The following is a 14,974-nucleotide window of genomic DNA, read 5'->3' as shown; positions in this document are numbered from 1 at the left end:
ATAACTCCAGCTCCAGGGATATCTGATGCCTCTACAGGCAGCTGCAATCATACACACACAGATACATACACACACACACACACACACACACACACACACACACACACAAATGCAGGCACACATGAAACACACACTTGCACGAGCACACACACGCACACATGCGCACATGCATGCACATGCAATTTAAATGAATAAAAATAAAGCTTAAAAGGGGACAAAAATGAGACATTAATTGAAACTTTATAGTTTCATTGAGTCTCTAAAATAGCTATAACAGTTTAGTCCTTTATTTGGCTACTCCAATTTTGTATAGATTTGATGAGATGATATTTTATCACCCAGTTTAACCTTTCAGGATTCTATACGCAGTGGCATTCATAGAAACAACACAGAACTGTATGTTTTCACAGACAAGGAACCTTTGAAAATAAAACTTTCAAATAATTGTGAGCAGAGTCTAATTGCCTGGTGTTTTCCATGTGTAACACTAGCCCTGACTGTAGAACTATTATTACGCAGATATTGGCATTCTTATCAAAGGATGCTGTGCGAAGTTCCTCTAAGACTTAGAGAAAGTTTGGTGAGCTCTGCTGTAGGCTGCCTCAGTGGATCTGCGTCCAGTCAATAGGAGTTCTGATGGCGAGAACTACCCTGCTGCAGATTACTGCCAAACAAATGTGTAGAGCCTTGCCTCACACACCTGATCTTTAAAATGCAGAACCGTTTGTAACAATTTTAACGCTAACTAAGTACACTTTGATGAGACAGCGTTTAATAAAATGCTCATTAATTTCATCATTAGCAAGGGTATGCTCAGAAGTAAGCCAGTTTCTTATGTCACACCCAATTAGCATCCCATGCTAGTAATCCCATTAGTATTGTTGAATTCACTAATGGAAAAACTAATGGGCATGCTACCAGGGCACATTAATTGGGCACGACACCAGTTCTGGTTTTAATTATTAAACTACGATAATGAAATGTGTGTTTGTAAAATATTAAAATGTTGAAATAGAGTTGAGGAAAATAAAGGAATATGTAGGAAAAAAAAACAGAGAACAGAAGAAAGTCTAAGACTAGAGATAACTTTAAAAATGGTCATGTGTCTCACTGACCAGATTGTCTATGTAAGTTGGGGTACTGGCCATGTGAGAAGCAACTACTGTGCTTGTGGGAAATAAAGGCTCTTTTTGGTGGTTGTTGTTGTTGCTGTCTTAACATGGGTAGCATGAGATTCTATACATTATGTGTGTTGCCGAGTATATTATGAGGCTTGACAAAAGACAATTGGATGCATACAGTGGATGTGTCCTATTCTCAGGGAAATGTAAACAGAAATATTTCACATAAGAAACTGTAGTTAATGTCTTGTGCTATGCCATGTAAATCTATCATGGTAGAGGATTACCAGTTTTTCTCCCTTTGTGAAAAATAGTAGAGCAAAATTATTAGAGTTTGATGAAACATTCTGGGTAAGTTTTTTTTTTTAAAGTATTAATTTGTATTTTATGTGTATGGGTATTTCCCTACATGCATCTGTGTAACATGTATGCAGTACTAGAGGAGGCCAGAAGAGAGAGATGGGTCCACCCCACCCCACCCCAACCCATCCCACCCTCCAAACTGGAGTACACATGGTTATAAACTGCTGTGTGGGCACTGAGAATCAAACCCAGGTCCTCTGCAAGAGCAGCTGGGGCTCTTACCCACTGAGTCATCCCTTCAACTCCAGATTATTTTTTTAAAATATGTACTATTTTAACCAAACTTGCTTACATTTTTTAAGAACTTTCATCAACTTCATATTTGATTCTTTCTCAGGTAAATCAACCTTGATATTAAATTTGTCTTGCTTGGGTTTGGAGGGATCTGCTTTCTTAGTCACAATAGTAAATGCTGGTTAATAGGGATGGAATTTCTTCTATTTATCCTGATTTGTACATTGAAATTGTGTTCACATGGCTCTAACATGCTAGGCAGGCTGTTTTCTCTAACGTGCTAGGTGGGCTATTCACCTTTTCTTCATTGCTTCTTTTTCCTTGCCAATCTTTCCTCTTTGTATCTGCCATTCACTGGATCTTATCTACTCAATAATCCATTTTTCACTGTGTTGTTACTGTCCTACCAAAGCTATAAATGCTAGATTTGAGAGTACAAAGCATTGAAAACCAAATTTAACTACACATATAAGTTCAATAAATATCTTTAACCCAACTCATTTCCCATTCCCTCTTATAGTGCATATTATAAAATTATTAGTGACAAGAAGCTAATTTTCCTGATGCTTGTTTATCCTTAAAATATATGTTTACAACTTTTTTCAGTTTTAAATTCTTCTCCTCTTTACAGTTCCTCCATGAATGTTAAAATATGAATATAGATACCCAAAATACAAGTGCCTTTGTTAAGACAGTCCTGGTCTGGAGAGGTCTCTCCATTTGGTCACTGTGGTTTTCAGATGCACACCACAGGATGGTCATCATGATCACCAGATGCCAGCATGCATGTCGAGTTCTATCTGAAAGAGTGGCTGCTTTGTATTGGGATCACAATGATGAAATCTGTGAACTGGTTTATAAGAAATATACAGTGTCCTAAACGGTTCAAGCTAATCAACTGTCTCACTTATCCAGAGGGCTTGGTCCAGTTCCATGGGGGTTCCTCATCTATTGGCTCACAGTTCATGTGTTTCCACTAGTTTAGGTATTTGTCCCTGTGTTGTTTCCAGTCATGGTCTCAATATCTCTTGCTCATATAATCCCTCCTCTCTCTTGCTGACTGGACTCCTAGAGCTCCACCTGGGGCTTGGTTGTAGATCTCTGCATCTGCCTCCATCAGTCACTGGATGAGAGTTCTATCATGATCGTTTAGGAAGCCCCCAGGCGGTGGAACCAGGACCTGTTCTTGGTGCATGAGCTGGCTTTTTGGAACCTAGGGCCTATGCTAAGACAATTTGCTCAACCTTGGTGTAGGGAGGAGGGGACCTGACCTGCCTCAACTGAAGCTACCAAGCTGGGCAGAATCCCCCAGGGAGACCTTGCCTTGGAGGAGGTGGGAATAAGGGGGTAGATGGCGGGGGGGGGGGGGGGGGGGGGGGGGCTGGGGGATTGGAGGAGGGAGGACAGGGGAATCCGTGGCTGATATGTAAAATTAAATTAATCATAAAATTAAAATATTTATTAAAAAAGAAAGAAATATACAGTGTCACGTGTCACTGGCATCTAAATGTGAGCATTCATTGTTCATTCATTCTCTTAAGGGATCACTAGTGGAGGTTACCACAACTGATGATCATGGTAAACAATACAGTGATGGACAGTGGCATGAAATCATTGTGGCTAGGCATCAGGCTTTAGGCCAAATTACCCTTGATGGACAGTATACAGGTAAGAACTCTGTGTTTGTGTGTGTGTGTGTGTGTGTGTGTGTGTGTGTGTGCGCGCGCGCACATGTGAATTTCACATTGATTTCTTCATTCAGTTTCACATGAGTCCCCATGAAATCTGTCACTTAGTTGCTCTTTGCTCTTCTACTTGTAAACTCTGGCCATGGGCTTCTCATTTAGGTAGGGCTCCAGTAAAGCAGAGATGGGAACGAAGTCATCAGTGTTCATTCTGCATCTTGTGCATTCTCCACACCTCACAAGGGTCTTTAATTACCTTACTTAGTTCCCCTTTGCATCCAGAAGGCAAGCAAGGAAAACAGATATCTACACACAGAGATGAGAAGAACCAAGGCTCAGAAATGTAAATAAGCTCTCCCACTTCTGGGGTGGGTAGGCAGGACTGTCTCCACATACCCAATGTTTGCGTTTGAGTATGGTTCTCTTTCCAACTGGCTCTGTCTTCCATTTTCGTCCACTGATGTAAGCTTTCATTCATTCATGTAGGGTAATAGAGATTTAATGAGCTCCTACTATGTTCTACTAGTGTTCTGGGTGCTCAGATAACAGAGTAAACAGAGCTTTGTAGAGGTTATAGTTTAGATGGAAGTGGGGGCAGAAGATAATAAAGTAAAAAGTGCTAGAGAGTTACAAGAATGGAAAAGCGGGATAGGTGGGTGTTGCCTGTGCTGAGAAGGCTTTAAACTCAGTGGAAAACTGAGAGAAGTAGGAAAATCCATCCTAATTTACCCTCTAAGATGCTGAGGAGCATTCTGGGTACACCATGTGACAGTCACTATCCCGATCTGTAGAGCCTCACAGCTAATGACATGGGGCCTTTGTCACAAAAGGTTTATGCATTGGGAGCAGTGTTAAATTTGACCCAGGCCTACTGGGGAAGGACTTTCTAATAACATTTGAGCAGAGAAATGATAGGCCAAGAAAAAAAACATGAAAATATCTAGAAGGAAATACGTTTCAGGTCAGGAAAAAGTGGAAACCAGGCCTGAACCAAGGGATCAGTGGGCAGTAGGTCCTGGGGATAGGAAAACACTTTATGTTACATGTTAAGAACTGAAAAGGAGGCCATTGTAGTAGAACAGAAGGGGCTGCTGATTAGATGTGGGTGGGTTTAAAGCAGCTGGCTGATCTGGAACCTGATAGACAGGAGCTTAAAACAGAATCAAGAGAGCTGGGTACCAAAGATCTGTGATGAGTTTCACTTGAAGAGTTCCCAGGAAAAGCTGTGATTTTCATCTCTTCCCCTACAGGCTCCTCAGCTTCTCTAAACAGGAGTACCATGATGGGAGGCTACACTGGACTGTTTGTGGGCGGGCTGCCACAAGGTCACTCCATCCTCCAAAAACGGGTTGGTGAGTTTCACAGGAAGTGGGAGTATTTGTTGTCCCAGTTTCATTTCTGTGGCTGGGACAAAAATACCCAGCAACACAACTTTAAGGAATGAAGAGTAGTCCATCACTCAAGGAGGGTCACAATAGGAGCTTGAAGCTGTTGGTCCCATTCACACACAATGCCTGCTCACTACTCAGCTCGCCTTCTCCACTCTTACATAATAAGATTCAAACCCAGGAGATGGCAATGCCCACAGTGGGCTAGCTCTTCCCACATCACGCATTAATACCTTAAACAAGACTGTCCCCCAAAAGATGAGCCCAAAGGCTCTAGATAATCACTCATTGAGACTCTCACCAGGTGATTCTAGATTGTATCAAGCTGACAATTAAAACCAATCACCATAATGTTATACTCAAAGCCAAGTGCAGTCCATTTACAGCACTTATAAGTATAAATAGGTGTTACTTACATTCCCTAAACACACATGTTAATTCTTTTTTTAAAAAATATATTTATTTTATTTTTTTTCATACAAATATTTGTGTTTTAATTTTATATATCAGCCATGGATTCCCCTTTCCCCCCTCCCACCCCCACCCCCAACTTCCTCCCATCCCTTCCTCCCTTTTCCCATCTCCTCCAGGGCAAAGACTCACCTGGGGATTCAGCTCAACTTGGTAGATTCAGTACACGGCGATTCTTAGGCCTCTCTTTCCAAACACCTCCAGTAGGTCTACTTTCCTTGTCAATACTCAGTTTTTTGTATCCAAAAGATTCATTAGTCTTTTGCCGAAAATGACATATACAAATTAACTGAGGTTTGTATAATTGCAGGATGTGTGTAAATATTTTTCTAAGATTTTTAATTCATTGGAAATGACACATGAATGGAAAACTTGACTCTCAGAAGTCTGAGGAACATTCCAATTATATTGTGTAAGAGTCAATACACTAGTTGTTAGAGAGTCACACAAGAGGTTACAGACAAATGATCCCAAACCAATCCAAAAAGCTCCATGATTAAGATACTGGAGCTGGAGAGATACTCAGTAAATAAGAGCCTTGTTTGTTCATTCAGAGGACCTGAATTCTATTCTCAGCACCCATATGGTGGTACACCAAATGGCACCTTCTTCTAACCTCTGCAGGCATGGTACACATATGATATGCAGACATAGATAGATGATTGATAGATAGAGAGAGAGATAATTAGATAAATGATATAAAGAAGATAGATAATAAATAGATGAGTAGATAAATGATAGATGATAAATAGATAAGTAGATAAAATACTGGAAAGATGATAGATAATAGATATAGATGATAGAACATTCATTCATACATATAAAATAAATGTAAAACACATTTTAAAGACATTCATAAAGTAAGCTCCTATCTTAATTAGTGTTTTATTGCTGTGATAAAATACAGTGAACAAAATCAACTTTGGAAGGACGGGGTTTGTTTCAGCATACAGTTGTAGACCATCATGTAGAGGGAAATCAAGACAGGAACTCAAGACAGGAACTGAAGCAGAAGCCATGGTGAGAACTGCCTTGTTCCTAGTGGCTTGTTCAACTGAATTTTGTATGCACCCAGGCAATTTGTCCAGGGGTAGCACTACCCAAAATGTGCGGGGGCCCTTCCATATCAACCATTACTCCAGAAAAGAGGCTTGTCTATGGTCCAATGGTTTTTGTTTTTGTTTTTCAAGACAGTGTTTCTCTATGTAATAGCCCTGGCTGTCCTGGAACTCACTTTGCAGATGGGGCTGTCCTTGAGTTCACAGAGACCTACCTACTTCTGCCTCCAAGTGCTGAGATTAAAGGTGTGAGCCACACCACTACCATCCAGCTTTATGGGCCAATGTTGTGAAGGCATTTGTTCAAATGGGATTCCTCCTCTTTTATCACTCTAGCCTGTGTCAAGTTCACACACACACACACACACACACACACACACACACACACACACTCCACACACATACTCCCTACTTTTAGAACACAATAACAAAAACACACCAAAATGAAACTAAGAAAAGTTGCCACAGGGTGGGGAGGAAAGGTTGGCAAGATGGCTCAGTAGGTAAAGTCACTTGTCCAGCCAGGCCACCTGAGTTCAACCCCTGGGATCCACATGATAGAAGGAAAGAGCTAATTCTGACAAACTATCCTCAGACTGCCATATGTTCACCATATGAACATGCTCACACAGATACACATGTATAAATGAATAAATATAATAAAAATTTACATGACCTTGACAGCAGTCACTTTTCAAATGCTTACTAATGATCTTAGGGTTTGTTTGTTTTTTCCCACATCTTACTAGGGCTCAGGTATTTCTCTCAAAAAGCTTCAGTGTAGCATTCCAGATGTCATGGAAAGTCTGGGACCCTGGAATAAGTGGGGTCATTCCATGTGTGTGGGTATGTGTTCATATGTATGTGTGTGTGGGGAAGTAGTTTTGTGTGTGTGTGTGTGTGTGTGTGTGTGTGTGTGTGTGTGTTGGGGATTATTTTAAGGTGTGTTACTTTTATTAATGTTGTATTTGTTCAACTCTGTGAATCTGTGTTACTGTCTAGACACCTGATGGTCTAATAAAGAGCTGAATGCCCATCGGCAAGGCAGGGGAAAGTATAGGCAGGGCTGACGGGCAGAGAGAAGATATAGAAGGAGAAATCTGGGAGATCAAGAAACCAGAAAAGGAGGAGGCCTCCAGGGGCCAGCCACCCAGGTACATACATAATCAGCAACTGAGTAAGAAAGAAAGGTTTATAGAAATAGAGAAAGGTAAAAGCCCAGAGGCAAAAGACAGGTGGGTTCATTTAAGATAAGAAAAGCTGTCAAGAAACAAGGCAAGCTATGGCCAGGCAATCATAATTAAGAATAAACCTCTGTGAGTGATTTACTTGGGAGGTGGGTGGTGCCCCCCCCCCAAAAAAAGAAAAACAACATTTTGGCATCCAATATGGGGCTAGAGTAAAAGAAAATTCAAGGTATGTTTGTGGGGGAGGCATTCATGTGTATGGGTGCTCATGCACCTATGAGCATGTGCATGTGCTTGTGGATATCAGTGGTCTATATGCGATGTCTTCCTTCAATCACTCTCTGCCCTTATTTTTAAGACAGGATGTTTCACAAAGACCAAAGTTTATGGATTTAACTAGGCTGACTAATGAATGAGCTTCAGTGACCCTCCTGTGCCTACCCCTAGCCCCTGAGCACTGGGTTTATCAACACATAATGCTCAGAGGAAAGGACTTTGGGCTTTTTAAGTGTGTGGTGGGGATCCAAACCCCAGGTCCTTATGCTGTGGTCAGTACTTTACCAACTCAGCCCTGTCCCCCAGCCCTAAAACTCACTTACAACAGCGTGTAGTTTGGAGGCTTATGACAAAAATTTCTGGGTTAATTTAAAAGGCAATATTCTTGCTCATAGCATAAAACAAAGTTTTTTGTTGTTGTTGTTGTTTGTTTTGTTTCGTTTTGCATAAACTTATTTTTTTGTAGATTCATTGTGAGTGATCCAGAGCCAAAATGAACATTGCAACCATTCACTGTAGCTACCAAGGTGGTATTTGCATAAACTGTTAGAGAATTTGGGGGATGTCTTAGTTACAGTTTCTATTGCTGTGAAAAACACCATGACCATCGCAACTCTTATAAAGGAACACATTTAATTGAGGTGGCTTATATTTTCAGAAGTTTAGTCCATCATTATCATGGTGTGATATGGCCGTGTGCAAGCAGACATGGTGCTAGAAAACTAGCTGAGTGCCCTAGATCTTGTCTCACAGGCAACAAGAAGTGGTCTGTTTTACTGCATGTGGCGTGAGCATATATGAGACCTCAAAGTCTGCCTCCATAGTGACACAATTCCTCCAACAAGGCCACACCCACTTCAACAAAACCACACCTCCTCATAGTGCCTTTCCCTTTGAGGGCCATTTTCTTTCAAACTACCACAGGGGACTTGGGTGTGAATGCTTGCAGGTCTCTTCCCTTTGAGTGTTGGGTAAAATGGATGGCTAAAAAATAAAGTCCAAACAAATGAATTATGTGTGTTTCCTGATGCCTATCATGTCTGCAGAGATAATCCAAAGAGGCTTTGTGGGCTGCCTCAAGGATGTGTACGTTATGAAGAGTTATAGCCCCTCTGTGACTTGGATGCCTCTGGATTGGCAGAGTTCCGAGGAGCAGGTTAACATGTATCACAGCTGGAAGGGGTGCCCCACTGCCCTGGAGGAAGGAGTCCAGTTCCTGGGAGCAGGTGAGACATGGCTGGTGACTCAGCATGTGTTAATCAACTTTCTATCACAATCACAAACTATTCAGGAGTGTTGACTTGAGAAACTAAAAGGTGAACTTTGGCTCTCAGGTTTCCAGGTTTCAGTGCATGGTCAGTCAGCCTTGTGAATTCTGACCATGCATGGGACGCAGCACATCCTGGTGGGAGTGTGGGGCCCTGTGAAATCACTCACTGCCAATGAGCAGAAAAGAAAATGAGGAGAGGCTCCCCTTCTAGTGCCTCCTTGTCGGTCCTGATGGTCTCCTATTATACGTCCCTTTTGAAAGATTTGAGGACATTCAAGAGCCAAGCTATAGCAGTGCATTTGTTCTCCTCTTCGTCTAGATTAACCTCCCCCATCCAATCTACCTTAATGAGTAAATCGCGTAAGTGTGTTCGTAGAATTCTACATGCATTTTCAAAGCATGAATATCAAATGTAACCGTTACAACTCCTGCTATGTATCTATCAGTGACATCTCTGGTGGTCCCCAGAGTTCCTGGTCTGTATGTGAGTGTACCAGTGCTCATGTATAAGTCGACTGACAGATGTCAGCATGCAGGTTACCGTGAGAATTGTTGCCAAGGAGCTGTCATTGTTGAGGTGACTCAACATCTCCATTTCCCTTATTATGCAGTTGAACCATGTCTGTCTGTAAAACTGGGCATGGAGTTAAGCAGGCCTCTGAGGGACAGCAAACGACTAGAACCACCACTGTAGAGGCTGGAGAAAACTGTGAGGTAGTAGCTGTCACTTCCTTCCTAACGGTCTCTGTGAATCCTCCCTCCCAACCCCAGGGCATGGCCCTGGGAAGGAACAGTGTGGCATGGCAGGTAGAGAATATTCCTCAATAAACACAATCCTCGTGCTGCCATCTCTTTAAGTTTATTGGTTATAAAGTGCTTAGACTGTGTGTAGAACAAAACGATTGTGATATCCATTTTCCACTAAAGATGGCAATCTGAGCTTGTCTTAGCTCAAAGTCTGGTCACTTCTTCATCAGGGTGTTCAGCATCACGTGGGATGTGCATGAGTGTGCAGTTGAGGAAGTAATCTGTTTCCTCTTCAAAGGGATGTGAAGTTCATCTCACAACCCCCACCAGACAGTAGAAGGGATGTCATGATGCTCATCCATCTATTCTTTTGTGGGTTTCTTTTTAACAAAGTTGGTACATTTTCCAGATGTTCACCAGACTCTTACAGTGCCTGCAATATGCTGATGTGTGTGCATGCTCTCTTGTCTTAAAGGATTCCTGGAGCTCCGTTCAGATACATTTCAGGCCACAAAGGACTTTGAGATTTCCCTGAAGTTTCAAACCAACCAACTAAATGGATTGCTTCTTTTCATTCACAACAAAGAGGGACCGGATTTTCTTGCTGTATGTTAATGAATTTAATTAAATTTATTTTAAAATATCAGGCCCAATTTTGAAAGAGATAAACTGTGTGTTACCATTAGACAAAATTGGGCTTTTAAATTGACTTTTATTTTCATTTTTTTCCTCAAGCAGTCTTTATTTTTATAGGCCTGTGAAATGTCTTACAGGGTTAAGATAATTGGTTAAACTGACAATTAGTACTATAAACGTTGTGAATTGAACAAAACAGAGCAGATGTTAAGAATTAAGGAAATCCAATTTAGTTTCTCAATACATGAAAAATACTTCTTCATTATCTTTTGATATAGTTTCAAAATGTACTTTATATATTTCATTTAGTGTCTGAAAACATAACACAGTGAGCACTAATGAGCATACTACTCCATCTGAGGACGCAATGATCATCCTTTAATGTCTTCTACTCTCTTTCCCCAACTATAACCAGAATCAATATGTCATGATAATCCCATGTTTTCTTACTGGTTTGCATTTTGTTGTTTGATTACCATATGTAAATAAGTGCTACAGATTTTGAGATTTATGAAAATGGTATATGCTATATTTTAAGGAATGTGTAAAGGAATTTATTCACAGTATTCTAGATTTTTCACATTTTCCATGGAGATGTTCCTTTTCGGGGCTGTGTAATATGCCTCTCATCAATAATACATTGGTTGTTTCCATATTTTTGCTATGGTGAATAAGATTGGTGTGAGCAGTTTCTGTAAGGGCAATGACAATCTATAACAAATTTGCTTTTATCGTGGTTATTCAGTCAGATGCTATTGTCAAAATTGAGTGTAGCACTGGACAGATGGCACAACCGTCATGAATACTTTCTCCACTTCACTGGCCCATCCCAAATCTACATGTGTTTTTGTCTCACCTCTTCCAGAAACGTTTCTCCTCCTGTTTTTTGAACATTTTAAATTCAGTGTCATCTACAGTGTGAGCCCTCTCTGCAAGCCGCCTCTTCACCCACCATTCTTTTTGGGTTTTTTTTTGTTTGTTTGTTTCTTTTTTGGGTTTTTTTTTGGGGGGGGGTGTTGCTGTTGTTTGGTTTGATCTTTGGAGACAGAGTTCTCCTGTGTAGTCCTGGCCTCAAACTTGCAGGGATCCTCTGTCTCCTGAGTGCTGGGATCAAAGGCACGTTCCACCACTGCCTGGCTTTTACCTGCCATTTTTGTGGTGATAACGTGAGAAGGGTTAACCCTCTCCCACTGGTCACACTGAAAGGACAAAGGACAAGAGATGTCATACTCGTTGTTGTTGTGTTATGTTAACCTGATACCTGACAGGACCCAAAGGAAAGAACTTATTTTGGCTCCTGGGTTCAGATATTTTACTCTATAGTCCTTGCCCATTTTTGATAGCAGGAGTATGCTCCAGAAACTTCTGCTACATGAAGGATAGGAGAGTGTGGGGGTTCTGACAGGGAAGACAGGGGTGGGCCAAGGGAAACAAGTGCCCTTCAGAAACACACTCCCAAGAACACACATCCTAAAACACCATCACACAACCACCATCTCACAATAATTTATTCTGACTTTTTACATTACTTTTATTTATGTGCACAGGTACTTTGCCTGCGTGTATGTCTGTGCACCACATGTGTGCAGGTACCCACAGAGCCAAGAAGAGATTAAAAAGAAAATCTTTAGGAACTGGAATAACTGATATTTATGAGCCACCATGTGGGTGCTGGGAATTGAACCCCAGTCCTCTTCAAGAGCAGCAGGTGCTCTTAACCACCAAGCCATCTCTTCAGTCCCTCTGTTCAGACTTTTAACCTAGTGGGTTAAACCATGGATGAGGTCAGAGCACTCATGATCAGCTCTGGGAATGCCTTCACCTACATACACAGGGCTCTCTGCTGGTCTCCTAGGTGATTCAGTACAATCAAATTACAAGTAACATGTCCTTGATTTTTCATGCATGGTTCTATACAGTCTGCTGGAAGATATACCATGGATATACTTTGGATTTTAAATGAGGGAGTTATTAAGCACATAGCAAGTAAAAGTGAAAGAATGAATAGCAAGAATCAGGAAGACAGACAGAGACAGATAGAATAACACCATCAAATCTGGTGCTAAAAACCCCTGGCAGATATCACTGGGGGAAGCCCCATCAAGGTCTTCAGCTAGTGTTCCAGTGAGGCCTGATCAGAGTAAGATGTCCCCTGGAACAAGACTTCCAGTTAAAGAGCAAAGAACAGCATGAAGGTAAACTCATCAAAGCTGGTGCTCAGGCAGCAGCAGAGACTGAGTGGGGAAGTTGAGGCAGTCAGCTAGAGTTCCCAATTAGGCTTTTTCTGCATGGATGAGCTTCTCACACTCAATTCCTGGCTTCTCTTTTCCACTGTAGGTGCCTTTCTATTATGAGATGAGCAACAGTATCCTCTACTGGGAATAGTTCACCTTCCGCTATTGAAGGACACAGTGATTTCACTCTAGACCTACTTTGGTTTTTTTTTTTTTTTTTCCTCCTTGTCACAGAGTTGGGCAGCCCAGCTAGCCCTCAGAGAAGAATTCTAAAGACACTTTAAGACAAACATGCTTACATAAGAAACGGGTAGAACAACCCTTAAGTCTAAAATGGTGCGTGACAACGCTGCTTCCCCAGCCAGCTTCTGGGTATCTTCAAGCCGCACATGGCAGTTTACCAGTATGTGTACTTTACTGGTACCTAGCACATTCAGGTCATCATGCCCTTGTGAGTTGCTTCAGGAAATACTTCTTAGAGACTTCCTGGTCACTATTATAATTATGCTTATAGTAATGACTTTCAATGTTTTACTGATCATAGTTTCTGATGGATACTTCCTATGCCCAAGAAGATGAACTTGATATAAAACAAGTCAGTACAAATTGTAGCTTTTGGTTCAGATAAAAGAAAGATGAACTTTTTCCAAGTCATTCCAAATTATCCTAAATCTACCTCTACACACTGAGCGACACTCTCAGTACCTCCTACTCCTGTGTCTGCTGTGTCTCGCCTGAATTGTACCGTCTCTTTAAACCTAATGTCCCCTGTCATGCACACATCTATGCCCTGCTTGGAGGAACATGCATCTTACCTTACTCTAAATCTCGTGTGTGGGTGTGTGTGTGTGTGTGTGTGTGGTGTTCACATATGTGTGAATGTGTGCTTATGTGTGGGTGTGAGCATGTACGTGTGTGTATTTGTGTGAGTGCACATGTGTATGTATGCACATGGAGCCCCAAGTTTATGTCACATTTCTTTCTAGATCTACTCTCCACTGTATTTAGAGAGACAGGGTCTCTTGCTCTTGCTGACTCCAGAGTTGGTTAATCCAGTCAGTCCAAATATCCAGCTTGCCCTTAATCCCAGTACTCAGGAGGCAGAGCCAGGCAGATCTTTGTGAGTTCAAGGTCACATTGGAAATAGCCAGGCATGGTGATTCACACTTTTAATCCAAAGAAGTGAGCCTTTAATCCCAGGGAGTAATAGCAAAAACAGAAAGATATATAAGGCGTGAGGACCAGAAACTAGAAGCATTTGGCTGGTTAAGCATTTAGGCTTTTGAGCAGCGGTACAGCTGAGATCCATTTGGATGAGGACTCAGAAGCTTCCAGTCTGAGGAAACAGGATCAGCTGAGGAACTGGCAAGGTGAGGTAGCTGTGGCTTGTTTTGCTTCTCTGATCTTCCAGCATTCATCCCAATACCTGGCTCTGAGTTTGACTTTATTAATAAGACTCTTTAAGATTCCTGCAATATCTGCCTTTTCCTCCCCAATGCTGGGACTGTGTGCTATGCTGTAATTATAGGAAGCTGCAATCCACCTGGCTGGGGATCCCAAGTCTGATCCCTACCTTGCTTGGCAAGTGTTTCATCCATGGAGCCCCTACCCCAGTTCTGAATCTTTCTTGACTCTTAGGGAGTGAGCGGCTCTCTTCATGTGGTGTCCCATCACTGTCCTGGCTACAGGAGTACCTGGGAATGCTCCTTTGCCATCAGTGGAATTTTAGGGAACAGATGGTCTTCATGCTAACTGAATGAAGGGCAATGCCTGCTTACTGGGGATGAATCATGAAGATGTCTCTGTAGAAGACATATCCTTCTCCCAGCAAGATTTAATTTATTTTATTTAATACACTGATCTCAAACTTTCAGTGAGTATGGCAGCTGATTTCACACCTAAAAGAAAATTTTAAAATGATAGGTAAAGTAATTATCATGTAACATTTCGAGAGAAAACATGAATGTTTTTCCCTACACTGAAAATTTAGGTAAAATATGCTGACATTAGAAAATGGTGCATTCATCTAAAAGAATACACACAGAAGCAATTATGCTAGAGATTCAGAATAAAACTGAAACATTGAATCAAAATATATCTTACAAATTTGAAATTGAGTTCACTAACCATTTAAAACAAGCTTCATCAAGCTTGACATTTCATTTTCTTATTGTCTTGTCAAATTTTCCCCCAAATTAAATTGATACATGCAGTCATATTTTCTCATTTTCTAAGAACTCAAAAGTGGAGTCATAGTTCATAGTGTTCCGTTCTCCAGTTTGCCAGTCATTTGTAGTAGGATTT

At 41.3% G+C, this 14,974-nt stretch overlaps 1 protein-coding gene across 2 annotated transcripts in view; it reads left to right on the top strand.

Moving 5' to 3' along the window:
- Nucleotides 1-14,974, top strand: part of Ush2a (usherin) — a 701,257-nt gene that overhangs the window by 280,625 nt on the left and 405,658 nt on the right. For both annotated transcript variants that reach the window (XR_004946207.1, XM_036202543.1), the window contains exons 22-25: nucleotides 3,260-3,386; nucleotides 4,654-4,755; nucleotides 8,830-9,009; nucleotides 10,276-10,406. Coding sequence is in view for 1 of the 2 variants with exons in the window: in XM_036202543.1 (XP_036058436.1) it covers nucleotides 3,260-3,386; nucleotides 4,654-4,755; nucleotides 8,830-9,009; nucleotides 10,276-10,406 (540 nt within the window). In the remaining variant the exon portion in view is untranslated. The remainder of the gene's footprint in view (nucleotides 1-3,259; nucleotides 3,387-4,653; nucleotides 4,756-8,829; nucleotides 9,010-10,275; nucleotides 10,407-14,974) is intronic.

Source organism: Onychomys torridus, chromosome 11, assembly GCF_903995425.1.
Source record: "Onychomys torridus chromosome 11, mOncTor1.1, whole genome shotgun sequence".
Taxonomy (NCBI): Eukaryota; Metazoa; Chordata; class Mammalia; order Rodentia; family Cricetidae; genus Onychomys; species Onychomys torridus.
This window is presented reverse-complemented; position numbering and strand designations above follow the sequence as displayed.